Source organism: Hippopotamus amphibius, chromosome 9 (assembly GCF_030028045.1).
Source record: "Hippopotamus amphibius kiboko isolate mHipAmp2 chromosome 9, mHipAmp2.hap2, whole genome shotgun sequence".
In the NCBI taxonomy this organism is placed as follows: domain Eukaryota; kingdom Metazoa; phylum Chordata; class Mammalia; order Artiodactyla; family Hippopotamidae; genus Hippopotamus; species Hippopotamus amphibius.
The window spans coordinates 95,648,259-95,665,358 of NC_080194.1; the positions used below are offsets into that span (position 1 = coordinate 95,648,259).

Sequence of the window (17,100 nt, forward strand, 5' to 3'; positions counted from 1 at the left end):
GTCTTTTCTCTTGAGAATGGGTCACATTTTTCTGGTTCTTTATATATTGAGTAATTTTTTTTATTGTATGCTGCACATTGTTATTTTGTCAAGACTCTGGATTCTGTTACATCTAAAGGAGAGAGAGGTGGGGTGTGTGTGTGTTGATGTTTTTGTTTTAGCAGTGAATTAATTTGGTTATATTCAAACTGCAAACTATTTCTTCTATTTCTTTGAGGCGCTTTGTGTCTGTGATAGAAGAGTCAGCCAGAGATTTGGACAGAGTCTACAAGTACCCAGTGATCCTCTTCCCTACTTCTCTCCTTTTCATAATTCCCCTTCTCACTTTTGAGTGGCTGTACTTAAATATCCCAAGCTCTAGCTTATGGTTCATCAGTCCAAAAACCTCGTTGATTTTCTATAAGTGTTTCAACCACCCTGTGTCATGCTGAAATTATGGCTTGTTGTCTGAGAATTGCTGCAAAAATGGGGTATGCATCCCTTCTCAGAACTTTCTTTCACATTTTGATTCCCTTTTAAAACTTATGTTCAATCTTCAGACCCTTCAAGTTGTTGTTTTTATTTTGCCCAGAGTTTATAATTGTTATCTGTTGGAGGGTAGCTTTGTTAAGATTTTGTTCCTCCACATCAAAAGCAGTACCCTTGATTGATTCACTTTTTATGCTTATTTTAAAAGTCAACACCATATCAGTAATATAGAAGGAAAATGAGAACCACTTGCTGTGGACTGAACATAAGCATAAAAATAACAATGATTATTAATTTTCAAATCTGAAAGTAAAAATAGATAAAAACTATAAGTAACAATAAACAAATTTTAAAAATAAAAATTCTTTTGTGAGAAAAATAAAACTATTTTTAATCTGTCATTTGTAAAAGAAAAAGTCAGCTCTAGTAGTTTAGTTTAAGACAAAGATGATATCTTACATCATTGAATGGTTCAGGTTTTTAGTTTTTACCAATACAGAGATTCCCAACTAACATGTATACATGGATGGAAAAGGCAAAAGATATATCATAGCTTTTCTAATATGGCTAAATACCGATAACCAAGAAAGGAAACAAAATATCTCTTTAGTTTAACAAACTTTTGCTTCAAGAAATCTCTCTCAAGCAATCTCTAGAATCTGCTCTGAATGTGTAGGCTTATTTGGTAATGTCCACAGGCTGATGGAATAAGGGCTCTTTAACTACCCTATCTGCTTTGAGCAATGCATATTTAGCATTTGTAAAAATCAAAGCTTATTCAAGTGTCAGTTCACGATGTCATAATATTTTCATGTTCATCAGATGAGCTCAGAACTAGCTCATTCAGAAACAAGCCGTAGCGTTTGTTTGCCTTCATTGTCTTGCCAATGAAATAATGAGATTTAGCATAAAGTAATAGTTATTGGGATCACCGCTCATCTTTTCAAAAAGCTGAGGGAAAATTGAGAATCCTCTACTTCAAATAATATGACTAACAATTTTATGCTGAAATACTTTCCCAAAGTTTTTTAACTCCTTGGTACTAGAGCTCCTTGATTTGCAGAGACCAACTCTCTAATCTGCTGGCCCTAGGAATGCAATACTTACCTGTACTCCCTAAAGCCACTGTCACCCATTCTATAGGGGTGCAGCTCCTCACAAAAATAGCTGGATTCAGAGAGTCTATTAAGCACCCTGTTCCTTTGGTTTTAAGTTGCTTGCTATGGATACTTTGGAGAAGTGTAAGAGACAAATACAACAAACAATTGTTTCAGAACTTCAGAGTTCTTACCTCTGCCTTCTCAGGTCTGAAATTCTAAACTCTCCTCTTGGATGGGGACCAAAAGCCCCATTCAACTTCTGTCCTTAGGTTTTACACCTCGGGCAGAGACCATCAATTATCCCCCCCACCCCCTAACTCCACATGGCTCCATCTCTTCAGGGATGGCCTTGAGGCACCTCAGCATTAAGAGCCAGTAGAGGTTGGCTTACAAAAGTGAAAAAGCTACAGTCCCTGAAGGGCATGGGACTCAAGGCAGAGAATTAACTTGCTCTAGGGTACCCTCTATTCCCTCTGGCTGTGTTCTTTAGAAATGAAACCAGTTCTTGTGAATGGTGGGTGCATGCTTCTCAGACAAGGCTAGTATGAAAGACTTTGGGAAATACTATGGGAAGATTCTCTAGGATCATTGCTTAAATTAAGTTCAGGATAACATGCTCCATTAAGTAGAGTGAACATATAATTTATCATCCACACCTGCAAGTTTGAGAAAGGTGCAGCTATTATTAATCATGCTGGGAAATTGGGGTAAATTGGAATTGCACCAGGCAAACTGGAACCTGTGGTTACCCCAACTATGACTGATCTTCCGAGTGCCAGGACTCCCATTGTCTTTCTCTCAGCCTTCCCTGTCTTTAGCAACTCAAATAGCACCTTCTCAGAGAAGTCTTTAGAGGCTATTTCTTCTCTAACTATTAATTTTTCCCAGCTAGGGTTTCTCTAAGCCAGAATCTTATCTTTTACCTCAGGCTATAGGAAGCCAGATTGCTTAGTTTAGAATCCTGGCTCTACTTTTATCAGTAGAAAGACTTTGGGCAAATTCACCTTTCTGTGGTGGTTTCCTCATCTGTGAAGCACGTATTAATAATATAGTACATACTTGTGAGGATAAAATGAGTTCATACGTGCAAAGCACTCAGAACACCACCTAGTCCATAAGTGCTCAATAAAGTTAGCTAATACTTCCTCTAAATATGTTTTTTTCCTTCCAGAGTCAAGTATCAGATCACTAAAAAATTTGCATTTCTAAAGGCATAATTGTATTAGTTACTTGTGCCTCATCTATTCTTTCGACTTCTGGTATTTTGAGGAAGATTTTTTTACTTTAATGGTGGTCCCAAGTGAAAAAAAAATTTGTCATCTGGAGTCCCAATTTATGTTCCAGTACTTGCTGTATTATACAAGTTTCCATTTGCTTTTCCTGGGTGGCTCTCTGGGTTTTATCCTAAGTCATGTTTTTGGTTTCCGTAGCAAGGCCCCAACTTTGACACATATGGACAAAGAAGGTCCCACCTGCTATTTCAGTAAACAAAGGATGTTACAGCCATAAAGCCATCAGCTGCTGCAGCCCCCACCGGTGTGCCCTGAGGGGAATTCAGGATGGTGGAAAACAGGATACTGGCTCTAGACAGTTAAGATGCATATCAAAGGAATAATTTCAACAAGCCCAGGCTCTTGCATCTTCCATACATAGAAAATAAAATCATCTTGAGATGTCTAGTTTTTTTTTTTTGTTATTAGCAGTAATCTTTTGATGTTTGACTACTTCCATCTTCCTCCCTTCCTTCCTTTTCTTTCTTTTTGTTTTGTTTTGTTTTTTCAAAAACTCCTGTACATCCTGGCTTCTCCCTTACCTCCTTGGAACAGTTCCTCAGAAGAAGGCTGTATAGTCCTCAGTAAGGCCACCAAATAAAACACAATTCTCAACTGTGCCTAACTGTGAGTGGGGTTTTTTGTTTTTTAGTCAACACACAGAAGTCTTTCTAAAAGAGCTGGGAGCTAAAAGGGAAAATATGCTACAAAGTAGATTTGCTATCTCCTTGAACATCATCTAAAATCTGGATTTTTGGCACATTCTGCATAAAATGGAATGGTAATATTTTTCATTTGTTTTATCTTGAAGATAGTCAAATTATAATTTCTACTTATTAGGAGAGAATGTAAAATCTCTGCCTTATACATCAGCCAACATAAAAGAGTTACTTTCTGTAAACTAGAGACTTTTGTTTCTCACAGGTTTTTGAGGGCACAGAAATGCTATTAGAGAATGAGGATGGTATGCTTCTGATCTTTATCTTTGAGCAGTATACTTCTGATCCTTTAAGTAGTTATAAAACATATCTAAAATATGAACACACATATACCTACCACCTGACTTATGAAAATAGAACATTATCTGTATCTGAAATCCCTTATATGCATCTTCCCCATCCCATCCCTTCCCTCAGAGCTTCTACTCTGAATTTTGTGTTTATAATGTTCTTGCTTTTATTTGTAGTTTAACCATGTTTGTCTCCCTAGACAATATATTAACATTGTTTTTGTAATTCATATAAATGGAGTCATATTGAATGCCATCTTCTGTGATTTGCTTTTCATCCCACAAGACTATGATCCTGAGATTTATTCATGATATTGCATGGCTGTAATTCATTCATTTTTCACTGCTGTATAATATTCCACTGAATACCTATGAGAGACTTAATCAATTGCTATACTGTTGATATATTTAGATTGTTTCCTGTTTTGTCTGCTAAGTGTTATGAACATTTTCATACATATATTTTGGTAAAAATGTTCAAGAATCTTTCTAGGATACTTACTTAGAGGAGGAATTGTTGGTGGTGAGGCATGTGTAACCTCAAATTTTAGTAGCTGATGTCAAATTGTTTTCAAAAGTGGTTGTGCTAATTTACACTACCAAATAGTATAAAGTGTTCTCCCATTGCTCCACATTCTCACCAACACTTGCTATTGTGGTATTTAAAATATTTTGACAGTTATATGCATGAAATTGCATATTTATGGTTTTAATTCACTGATTACTAGTGAGTTTAGCACCTTTTTGTATGCTTGCATTTCCTTTTCTATGAAATGCCTGCTTAGACCTTTTGCACTTTTTTTCTATTGCATTGTCTTTTTCTTTTAATTTGTAAGAGTTTTTCACTTAGTTTATTTATTTTTAATTGAAGTATAATTGATTCACAATATATTAGTTTCAGGTTTACAACATAGTGATTCAATATTTTAATAGATTGTACTCCATTTAAAGTTATTACAAAATAATGGCTCTATGTCCCTGTGCTGTATAATATATCCTTGTTGCTTATTTATTTTATACATAGTAGTTTGTATGTCTTAATCCTCTACCCCTTTCTTGCCCCTCTTCTCTTCCCTCTGGTAACCACTAGTTTGTTCTCTATATCTGAATCTATTTGTTTTGTTATATTCATTTATTTTTTAGATTCCACATATAAGTGATAATGTATTTTCCTTTGTCTGACATTTCATTTTTCAATTAGTTTAGATCTGTGATTCTCGACTGGAGAAGAATGTGCCCCTTAGGAAACATTTGGCAATGTCTGGAGACATTTTTAATGGTCACACAGCTCGGCACGCGAGAGCTACTGGCATCTAATAGGTTGAGGTCACAGATGATGCTAAAACATCCTACAGGGACTTTCTACATGGCACAGTGGTTAAGAACCCACCTGCCAATGCAGGGGAAATGGGTTCAATCCCTGCTCCAGGAGGATCCCACATGCCGCAGAGCAACTAAGTCCGTGCACAACTACTGAGCCTGTGCTCTAGAGCCTGTGAGCCACAGCTGTTGAACCCATGTGCCACAATTACAGAAGCCTGCATGCCTAGAGCCCGTACTCTGCAACAAGAGAAGCCACCGCAATGAGGAGCCTGGGCACTACCATGTAGAGTAGCCACTGCTCGCCGCAACTACAGAAAGCCCGTGTGTAGCAACAAAGACACAAAGCAGCCAATAAATAAATAACTAAAAAAAAAAATCCTACAATGCACCGCCTCCACAACAAAGAATTATTGGGATCAAAATGTTAATCATGCCAATGAAACTAGAGGTTTGTCCTAGATACTAATGTGTTACCAGTTATATGTATCATAAATATTTTCCCCCAGTTTGTTGATATTTTCATTTTTCCTGTGGTACATTTTGATGAAGAGAAATTCTTAATTTGAATGTAATTGAAGTTATCAATCTTTTCTTTTACGAACTGTGCTTTTGTCTCTGACTTAAGAAAGTTCCCCTATGCCCTAAGGATAGAGATTCCCCAATGAAGTGTTTCAAAAGTTTTAAATTTTGCTTTTTTTACATTTAAGCCTTTAATTATGTTTGTTTATAATGTAAGAGTCCAAAACTAAATTTTATATGAAGAACTGAGGACCATTTACTAAAAGTCCATCTTATCCCCACTGGGTTACAATGCTGTCAAATTCAAGTTTGTGAAAATACTTATTTCTAATTGTCTATTTTTACCTTTTTATCTGGAGGCTAAAGTTATTTTCACCTTCTTATAAAAGGAAAATTGAATCCCAAGAGTTTAAGGTTTTTGTGAATTTCATGAAAATAGATTTTACAAGCTTTTTTTTTTTTTTTTTGGTGTTTCTCTATATTTTCCAGAGAAACAAAAGGAAGGGACCCTGATGTTATTTTGAATACCAAGGCCAAATACTTCTCAAATTAAAATGAACTCATTAACTTTACTGAAAGTTGTTTCAATTCTCCACAAACCACACTGCCTACAATACACATTTCAGAAAGGTTGGAAACCCATTTATTTTTCAACTAGCAAAAAGCGAGCTTTTTCTGAAACCTTCTTAAACACCGGTATTTAATCTTATACATCGTCTAACTCTTTAATCTAGGGGTTATAACAGAAATATCCGTATTTTTTCCTCCATAGTAAGAAAGGTCATTTTCCTAACTGCTGAGAAGCTGGCTCTTAAGGACATTCCTGACTAGATCATTCCTGGAAAGGAATCTCAGCTCAAAGAACAGTCACACGTGTCAATCAGCCTCAGCCATCAGCTTTCATATCCAGTTGCTCCAAAGCCAATGGCAAAACTATTTACAGAGTGAAGCAGAGAAGAAATACAAGTATACATTTCTTTCTTTTCTCTTTTCCTTTCCCAACACTTCCCCTTCCTTCTCATTTAGCCCACACAAGCTCCACACCAGTATACAATAACACTGAAACGGGATTTTATTAAAACAAACTATACTTTGGAATTTAGGTAAATCAGAAGCAGAAATATAAATTCATTGACTCATAAAATAATTTAGCATTGGGACAAAAAAGTTTTCCAGGAAAGGAAATTTTTTCTTTCAATTTTTTTTGGGAAAATACTCTGGAAACGATTCCCTTTTTAAAGAAGTCAACTGTTTGCTACTGCTTGTTTATTAATATTACTTCTTTTGTTCCTGAATATCCTTGAAATGATTATCAACTAATAATGCAGTTATTCTGGAGCCTTCAAGTATGGGCTTAAGGACAAATGAGAAGGGGTTTTCTGTAGTGACAGCACGTTCCCTGATACCTACTTCTGATGTCTGATCACAATGAAGATTGTTAACTGAAAGCCAAGCAATTACGTCCAGTGTTCACTAAACACTCTGGTTGGAGAGGGTGTCTCTAGCTGATTACCATGTCCAGGACCACGTGGTAGTTAAACTCAAGGGGGCTAAGAGGATTTACCGGATCTACAGCTCTCAGGTTATATCAAATTTATTAGATCTGGAGCCCTGTTTAGAACCACATGGCAGAAAGACGCTTAATCAAAACTCAGGGGCCTATATTTACCAAATGGCTATACATACTACTTTCAGATATACGGGTATAGAAGGCCTCTGGTGATCTTTTAAGGAAATTTTCATAAACAAGAGTTATAGGTTTCCACCTCAATTAAACACATTAAATAAGCAATTTCCTGAAATAAATGTGCAAAGGCAAACAAGAATTGCTCCAGAGACATGGTAAAGACACACAGAAACAGAGCTTTCTAGTAATGTAGAAGTATACAAAGCTGCAAATACACTGGAGTGAGAAATCAACTTGTTTTGCAATGACCCCCTAGGTTGAGGCCAAGAACACAGGTTTCGATTACTCATGAAAGGAAAAAAAAAAAAAAAAAGGCAAAGCCACAAGCATAAAAAGGCCTCCAACCATCAGACAAACACCCAGCTTGTTGAATGTGGAAGATTATGATCATGCTGCCAGTCGACCTGCCAGGGGACCCCCTGAATCTCCAGGTGAAGGAAGCAGCAGCAGTCATGCTCTGCGCTCCTGAAAGTAGTCAGGTCTCTCATGGGAGCTGCACCTGATCTTTACCTGCTGCCTTATGCCTCAAGCTGTGCTCATATGCAGACCAGAAAGGCCTGCAGGTAAAACATCACAATCACATGGAAAACAACGCCAGCAGCATAGGAAAGGCCACCATGCACATAAAATTCACACTATAGGTGCTGCCCAAGGGCTAGCCCAGGGCACGAAATAAGCAGTACCTAAAAGAGGCCCTTCCCTACCCAGCCTCCACATGGATTTGGAACAGCCAAAAGTGTGCCAAGTGGATTGTCACTGTGGTGCATGTGCATAAATGTGAAAAGGGGTTTAGCGGTTACAATTTCCATGAAATTGTTAAAAAAACTCAACTGAGGGCACTTTAGCTCTTAATATGCCATCATTAGCATCTGACTTAAACTTAACAAAATACTGTAAAATTTTAGTTTGAACACCAGAAAATCTAAAATGGGACAACCTGGCAATTCTTGCTCCCCAAGCCCAGGTCGGTGTTGGGGCACCTCCCTGAGCATCAGTGAATATAGGTTCTGGTCCGTTTGGTTGGCTTCAGACGTCAGACCACTCCATGCAGCCTCCGTCTTTCCTTTTCTCAAGGATAATACATTTTCCGCGCCTTTGGACTTGGAAATGGCTCCACCGCCAGGTGGGAAACCTATTACGCGATCACTAGACAGGTTCGCACAACGGGGACAGCTTTAACTCGTCTGTGGGGTGTCTTGAGCCGGCAGTGAGTCCTCGAAATGAGTAGGTTTTGCGGGCCGCCGGTGGAGAGAGAGACACGGGAAAGCAGGGCCCGCGTTCCTCAACACCATCTCCTGGCCGCCAACCGCCCGGAACGCAACGCGGCGGCGCAGACGCTGACCGTTAGGAGCGGGCGGGGCCGAAGTCACGTGGCCGGCGCCTGGTCGGAGCCCGGCGTGCGCGGCAGCACGCAGACAGCGGCTCGGCCCTCGGCCGCGCGCCTGGCGCGCGCGCGCAGGCCGGGGGCGGAGCGTGGGGGCTGAGCCTGCGGCGCGCGGCGAAGCGGAGGCGGGGCCCGAGCCGGGTGGAAGGCGGAGGCGGAGGCGGGGCCCCTCCCCCTCCTCCTCCCCCTCCTCCTCCCCCTCCTCCTCCTCCTCCCCCTCCTCCTCCTCCTTCTCCTCTCCCTCTACCTCTCCCTCCGCCTCTCCCTCCTCCCCCTCCTCCTCCTGCTCCTCCGGCGAGGCTGGTGACCCACGGAGGGGCGCCTCGGCCATGACTGCGGAGCTGCAGCAGGACGACGCGGCCGGAGCAGCTGACCGCCACGGCTCGGTGGGCCTCGAGGCGGCGGGCGGGAGCCGGGGGGCCGGCTCCGGGTCCCGCAGGGGTGGGGGGGCGGGATCCGGGCGGGAGCGGCGCGGGGCGCGGGGCGCGGGCGGGCGGGCCTGCGGGGCCGGGCCGGAGGGGGCTGCGGAGGGCGCCCGAGCCCGGCGGGGGCCGGGGCGGCGCGCTGGCCGGGGTGAGCCCCGGGGCTCGGGGAGGAGGCTGAAGTCTCTGCAAGGCTCGGTCGCGGAGAGTGAGGACTCTCTTTGGGTCCGGGGACGCGCTGAAGTTCGAAGATTAGCTGCTTTGGAAAATCAAGTATGAAGGGCTGGACGTGGGCTGTCTGCATCAGGGATCTCTGAGGAGAGCGCTCCTGGCCCCCGACCAGGGGTGAGGAACTTCCGAAGGGGGCAGCTTTGGTGTTTTTGGTTTTTGTGTTTGTCTTCGAATCTGTTTTAGGGCAGCGCTGTTTTAAGAGTGTAAACCAGAGCGAAGTTATCTAAATTAAAGCCAGGATTTATGTATATACCGTGTGAAAAACCAAGGGGTCCTTGTTATGACTTCCTGCCTTCCCCACCCCACCCCTTATTTTTTTTGAGCAGAAAGCAGCCTCCCCAATTACTGCATTCGTCAATCTAGATTTTTAAGAAAGGGAGAGGAACACCGCGATGAATAGAAGGTGTGCTGATAATGCTTTCCTATTCCTGTTTAAGAAGATTGAAATCAATACAAGGATTTCTGGGCTAAGATGGTGAGAGTAAAAGAATAGTGGTTTGAGAAAATCAAAAGGCTAATGTCTGTGCGAAAAAAATCTTGAGAAGTGGGCAATCTGAGAATGTCTTCTAATGTTACTTTGGAATGTTATAACTTAACACTACCCGTCACCCCTCAAGTGCTGCACTTTTTCAAGACAATGGGAAACCTGTATCAAGTATTTAAATACGAGTTTGGAAATGAGGAATTTCATCAGATATTTACAGTACAGAGCTGTCAGATACCTCCACGTGAGAAACCTTTTTTGCCTTTTTTTTCCCTCTTCAGGCACTCAAGAGACTAATAGTATGTAAAGTGACCGCACTTCCTTTTTAAACTCCTGTTGTAAAAGCTGCCCCCAGGTCCAGGGCTCCAAAATGAAAGTAGGCAGATGGTGTTTCCTGTGCTGACTTCTAATAGAGATATTGTTAGGTGTTTACAAATGCCTGTTGGAATCTGAGTCAGGGTTTTCTCTGGTTTCAGAGATCAGTTCTATTTGTTTTTAGGACAGTGACTTAAAAACAGGTGGGAAAATCTTAGTTTTGTGAGAGTCATGTTGATTTAGAGAAGAGACTATTTTAAGGGCAAGCAAGTCATATTTAAATTTGTTGGTTGAGACCATGTGCTTTTTGGTCAGCAGCAACTGCATTTACCTCTGCTGTAGTCTGAGAGGTGACCACTGTCTCAGCACTCACTGTTGAAGAGTTCATATGTGAGGTGTTTGATGAACACTTGTATATAAGTCATAGCTATTTTTGGAAAGCTTTGGAACTCCAGTGGCTGTGGCTGGCCGGAGGACCCTGATTCCTGGCAACCTGCAGAGTGATGACATTTACTGTTCTTCCCAGTGATTCGCCCCATACAGACAGATGATAAGCTTGGAATGCTTGATAATGTTTGCCCTTTTTGTTTTTGTTACTGTAAAATGCTTAAAGTTAGCCGGCTAGGTTGAAGGAGTCTTATATGAAGAAAGTGCCTTTCACATCTTACAGGAAAGATTTTAATGTCTCCTTCCTCATCTTCATTAGTTTCATGTTAGAATGGACTCTATTTTGAATTGTCTGACACATTCTACATTGCCCTTAAAGGATCTTTAATTGTTCTAATTGAGGGGAGCTCTCCTCCCTTGACATTCAGAAGCTATTTAAAACCTAGAATGCTTCCCTTCCCTTACTGGTCGGTTGTACATGGAACAGGCAGAACCCATTATAGCCACCCAAGTATTTGAGTGCAGGAAAAATGTAGTACTCTTGAAATATGTTTTCAGTATGTACTCCAGTCGAAAAGAGGGTACTGCTTCAATCAATTTTTGACTTAGATGAAAACCAGCAGCAATGTTTACTGTTATTGTAGGATAAACAACTTAACTTGAAGTCAGGTTGGCTCTTACAAACCTGTCATCCTTGGCAGCTATACTAGGGCTCATCACACATTCTGCTAACTGAAGCCCTATAATAACCTGTCAGTTTCGGTGAACATTTAATGCTTCCTTTTGATTTATTGGCTTTACACTCTCTTTTACCTTGTCTCATTAATTGTGATTTTTGGGACATCAGTAAGTCAGTGCTTGGTTGGCTTCCACAACTCTCATGCCTCCAGCTACAAACAGTTCCTACTCACACAGTACTTTCAGTAAATTTATAAAACACATTGACAAGTAACACCTCACCAGGCAAGATCTTTCCATGCGTTTTGTTTCGTCAAAGAAATTTAAAGCAATAGGCAAGTGAAACATATTTTTCAAGGAGAGTAATGATGCTGATGATAGTAGTGGACGACATTAATTGATCATGTACTGTGTGCTAGGCTGTGCTCAGAACTTAACATCTTAGCTCAGTACTTATGACAACTTCAGGAAGTTTTTTTGTTTCTTGTTAAATAATTTGCCCAAGGTTACCCAGATGGTAAATGGTACAGCCAGAGTTGAACCCAGGCACTTCTAACTACAAGAGCTCGAGAAATCCCTGATCCTGCATCTTGGTCGATGGACCCATAGTCTTGGGTAGAACCTTTCTAGTACTCTCTAGAACTCTCTTCCTGATGTTTTAAACTTTCATTCCTCCCTGCACTCTTCCTAAATAGATAACCTTCCTTTCTGCTAGACTGAGCTTGCTGATACCTAAAACGCTCTCTGTCTCATGTTTGTTTGTTTTTTCCCCCCTTCAGCAACTCTTTTCTTTCACTGGAAGATATACCCTTCCCTTCTTCCTTCATTTCTTAAAGAGGAATCTAAATCAGTGGTGTCTAGAGACCTTTCTGATTGTGACTGCTGGGGGAGAATGCTCCTGTCATCTAGTGGGTTGCAGCCAGGCATGCTGCTAAACATCCTACAATATATGGATAGCCCCCGCCAACCTCCTCACCCGCAAAGGAGAAGTCTTCTGGCCCAAAATGTCAATAGAGCTTAGGAAACCCTGATTGAGATGATGTCTTTCCTCGGTCTCCTGTTTTCTCACATCTTTATCCTAGTCTAATTCCCAGGTACCTTAACTGTCTTCTGCTCCCTTACGACACAGCTATGGTCTATGGACCAGTGGCATCCACATCACCTAGGAATTTGTTAGAAATGTAGAAATTTGGGTGTGCTGGAGCCAGCTTGTCCTTTTACTTGTAATTGTACTGCCTCTGCAGCTGACTGCTTACATTTCTTCCCAACTGTGTGTTCAGTGACCTCATGTTGGTAGCTTGAAATTCCCACGGTTGGAGTATTTCTCCTAAGGAAGTAAGCAAGCTTTGCAAATCAACACACCACTGTTTGAGCCTCCACTCTGGACCTATTGAATCAGAATCTGCCTTTTGACAACAAGATCCCTGGGTGGTAAACTTTGAGAAGCTCTGTCTTGCTCCACAGAATTCCCATTTTCCATTCAGCTGTGCACACCTGTCCTCAATCCTCAAGCAAAATAGCAACAACAGCAAAATCCTCTTCTGCCCTGTCCAGCTGTTGCCTTGTCCACCTCCTTCCTTTCATTTTGTTTACTTTCTGAACAGAGTTTCTAAATCCACCTGTTTCTTCTCTAAAAAGTTTTCCGATACAATGTAACTCCAGCTCATTGTAGAAAATTGGAAAAATACAGATCCAGGCAAGGTTAGCTCTTGGCTGGTAGGAGGCAGGCAGGCTGAGGTTTATTAAGGGTCTCAGAGTCTACCACAGAGCTTGAGGTGCAGCAGCAGGTTTGCAAAAGCCCAGTTAGGAGATAGCTCCAGCAAGAAGATGGCTGATGGCCCAGAGGCCTTCAGAGAGGCTGTCCAGGCAGCAGAAGGTTGGATTGTAGGGCAATGGGTTGTTTTATGCGATCAGCATCTCCCAGGCCACCCAACGAGAGCCTTGTCAGCGGTAGGCTTTTAAGTATTAGTTTCTAGCAAATGAAATGGATCTCTTGGAGATGACCAGTCACTAACCACCTTCTCGTCAAATCAGTGACCTTTCAATGCTAATTCTTTTTACATCCATCCTTGGTTATTCAAGTACCTTCTCAGGTCCCATTTTCATGTTTTTATTTGTGATGAATTTATTTTGGTGTCTGATTTTGTTGCTACTTATTATCAACTGTTGGCTTTTTACAGAAAATTTCCAGCATATTTTCTTTAATCATTCACCATGGTCTCATCTCAGACAGAAGTACCACAGTAAGCCCTCACTTCTGAATTGATCACATCATTTTACAACTTTCTTATGAAAGTTAGCCCTGGAAAAGATGTTTGAATTTATCTACTACAGCCTTTTTTTTTTTTGGCTGCACTGTGTGGCTTGCAGGATCTTAGTTCCCTGGGCCCTTAGTAGTGAAAGCTCAGAGTCCTCACCACTGGACTGCCAGGGAATTCCCTACTACAGCTTTCTTGATCTTGCAAATGCAGTAACTGGTTTAGGGAGTCGATTTGCTCCTGATCACAGTCTGTGGCAGAACTCTGGCCTCAGGCTTCAGTTTAGTGTCCTGTTAGTGTGCCTGGTGCGGCTGCCGCAGTGCTTCCTGAGCTCTCTCCCTGGGACCTTTGGGCCCTGTGTCATTCTGGCCCTTCTGCCTTTCTTCTCTGCTGGGGGCGAACCTGTTGGCTCTTTTGGTTGTTATTGTCCCTTTATTAACTGCTTCCTGATCTGCATATCTAATCCCAAATTGGAAATGACTTCTACCCCTTTTTCCAAATGTTCTTTGAGCATTTCTACTTGTACCTCCTAGGCTATAAACATTTGCTGCATAGCTCCTTTTCCCACAGTTATTACACCAGGCGTGGGAATATATACTTGTAAACATTGCATCTGCCATATGCCAGTTACTGTCCTAAGCACATTTCTGTACATTTTTAATCTTTACAGAACCCTGCAAGGTAGGAATTATTATATCTTGTTACTGATGGGAAAACTCAGACTCAGATATTAATATAGCTTACAAAGTCCTATTAAGAGATTTTAAACCAAAGTCTGTCCCTGCATTGCATTTGAGAAAAGTGATTTACTCAAGATTAAATTCTAAGTAGCACAGTTGGGACTTCAGGCCATTCTGACTTTCCCCGCTACAATACATGCCTTTCTAGAATTAACCTTTTTGACTACCACTTGACAATTTATGAAGCACTTTAACATATGTTCTCGTTGAACTCCTATAGCAATCCTGTGAAGTAAAATTTAGTGTGACTAGGAAGTAGAATTTGCAAAGTGACACAGCTAATAAGTGATAAAACCAAAACATTAGCACTGCACTTTTCTCCTAGGATATCAGTATTTTTACTGCAACCTCTAGATGAGAGTTGTTAGATGGGCAGGTCACAATATTTTTCATTTAAAAATCATTTTTTCATTTTAACAATGTAACAGTTCCTGAATGCATTACTTTCTTTCATAGTCACAGCAGTGCTGTCAAAGCTTGTGGTATACTTTATTTTCCAGCTGTGGAAACTGATGCTCAAGAAAGTTGAAATTTGCCCAGAGGCTAATGTATGGTGGAATCTGGGCTACTTAATGCTATTTGCACCATCAAGGCTTTCTAATAAAAAGGGAGGTCAAAATACCAGACATTCAAAGCCAAATTAAAGATCTTCGTGAAAAGGTGCTGGCAGCTGCTACATGATGGTTGGTAGTGAGGTTAAACTTGAGATGTCCTAAACAAGTATTTCCTTTTTTCCAATATTCCCACCCAAGTCAGTACTATCCTGGTGTCTTTTTTCTTTTTTGGTGTATGTGTGTGTGCGCACGCAGGTAAAGCTCTCGATTTTTATTCAGTTCAGGTGAAGTTCATATAATATAAAATTTACTATTTTATTTTATTTTTAATTTGTAAAAAAATATTTATTAATTTTGGCTGTGTCGGGTCTTAGTTGCAGCACTCGGGATCTTCATTGCAGCATGCAGGATCTTTAGCTGTGGCATGCAGACTTCTTAGTTGTAGCATGCAAACTAAGAGTTCCCTGAGCAGGGATCGAACCCCGGCACCCTGCATTGGGAGCTTGGAGTCTTACCCACTGGACCACCAGGGAAATCCCTAAAATTAACTATTGTAAAGTGTACATTTAGTATATTCATAGTATTGCACAAACCACCACTTATGTCTAGTTCCAAAATATTTTTATCACCCCAAAAGAAAACCCGAATTCCACTAAGCAGTCATTCCCTATTCCCCCCCCACTTCCCTTTGGCCCCTGGCAACACCAGTCCACTTTCTTTCTCTGCATTTACCTGTTCTGGTTATTTCATGTAAGTGGAATTGTATAAAACATGACCTTTTATGTCTGGCTTCTCTCACTTAGTTTAATGTTTTTGAGGTTCATCCAAGTTATAGCGTGTATCAGTACTTCATTCCTTTCAATAATGACGAATATTTTACTCTGTGTATCTATTACATCTCATCTATTTTTCCATTGGTGGACATTTCAGTTGCTACCAACTTTTGGCTTTTATGAATAGTCCTTCTGTGAACATTCATGTATGAATATTTGAGTACCTGCTTTCAATTCTTTTGCATACGTACCTAAAAGTAGAATTGCTGGATCTTAAGGTAATTCTATGTTTAATGTTTTGAGGAACCACCAAACTTTTCCACAGCAGCTGCACCATTTTACATTCCCACCAGCAATGCACAGGGTTCCAATTTCTCCACATCCTCCCCAAACACTTATTTTCCATTTTTGCTTTGTTTTGTTTTATAAAAGTCATCCTTGCCTGTGAAGTTTTCTCATTTAGTTTTGATTTGCATTTTCCTCATGGCTAATGTTGTTAAGTATCTTTTCTTATGCTAATTGGCCATTTTTATCTCTTTGGAGAAATGTCTGTTCAGGTCCTTTCCTCATTTTTTGAATTGGGTTTGTCTGTCTTTGGTTGTTTGAGTTGTAAGAATTTTAATATAATCTTGATACTAGACCCTTATCAGATTTATAATTTGAAAATATTTTCTCCCATCCTGTAAGGTTGTTATTTCACTTTCTTGATAATATCCTTTGATGCATAAAAGTTTTTAATTTTGATGAAGTGCCACTTACCTGTTTTTTCTTTTGTTGCTTGTGCTTTTGGTGTGATATAAAAAGAATCCATTGCCAAATTCAAGATAATGAAGGTTTACCTCTAACTTGTAAGTGTGTTGTAGTTTTAGCTCTTATATTTAGGTTGTTGATCCATTTGGAGTTAGTTTTTGAATATTGTATGAAGTAGGGGTCAAATTTCATTCTTTTGCAAATGGATATGTAGTTGTCCTAGCACCATTTTTGTTTGTGGTGTGTGTAATTTAAGGTGTATGTCATGTTACTTTGGTAAATTTGTACATTATATGTTTGCTCTTGTAATGATATATATCTGATTGCATACTTATAGTGCAATATTATTATCTGTGTTCAATAAACTGTACATTAAATCTCTATGCCTATTTTAGTAATTGTTACAAGTTTGTACTCTTAAACACCATCAATCTTATCCCTATGCCACCCCCAGTACCATTTTTTGAAGAGACTGTTTTTTCCCCATCAAATGGTCTTGGCACCCTTGTCAAAAATCAGTTGACTATAGATGTATGGTTTTTTTCTGGACTCCCAATTCTAATTCATTTGTCCACATGTCTATCCTTATGCTAGTGCTACACTGTTATGATTACTGCAGTTTTGTAGTAAGTTTTGAAATCTTAAAGTGTGAGTCCTCTAACTTTGTTCTTTTTCATTATTGTTTTGGCTATTCAAGGACCATTGAAATTCCATATGAATTTGAGGATCAGCTTTTCCGTTTCTGCA

The 17,100-nt window shown here is 40.4% G+C and overlaps 2 protein-coding genes across 14 annotated transcripts in view; one reads left to right on the plus strand and one right to left on the minus strand.

Moving 5' to 3' along the window:
* HTR3B (5-hydroxytryptamine receptor 3B) overlaps positions 1 to 9,092 on the minus strand; it is a 73,459-nt gene extending 64,367 nt beyond the window's left edge. Inside the window, exons 1-2 of the mRNA XM_057749489.1 lie at positions 9,009 to 9,092; positions 8,759 to 8,863 (exon numbers count right to left, since the gene is read on the minus strand). Of these exons, the coding sequence (XP_057605472.1) occupies positions 8,759 to 8,863; positions 9,009 to 9,092 (189 nt within the window). The remainder of the gene's footprint in view (positions 1 to 8,758; positions 8,864 to 9,008) is intronic.
* The window catches only part of USP28 (ubiquitin specific peptidase 28), a 59,378-nt gene continuing 51,255 nt past the window's right edge, over positions 8,978 to 17,100 (plus strand). For 10 of the 13 annotated variants that reach the window (XM_057749096.1, XM_057749103.1, XM_057749102.1 and 7 more), the window contains exon 1: positions 8,978 to 9,147. In XM_057749096.1, coding sequence (XP_057605079.1) covers positions 9,091 to 9,147 — 57 coding nt within the window. In that variant the 5' untranslated portion in view covers positions 8,978 to 9,090. Of the gene's footprint in view, positions 9,148 to 9,509; positions 9,529 to 9,740; positions 9,890 to 17,100 lie in introns of those variants that run through there. The other 3 variants (XM_057749098.1, XM_057749099.1, XM_057749101.1) reach the window with 3 other exon arrangements.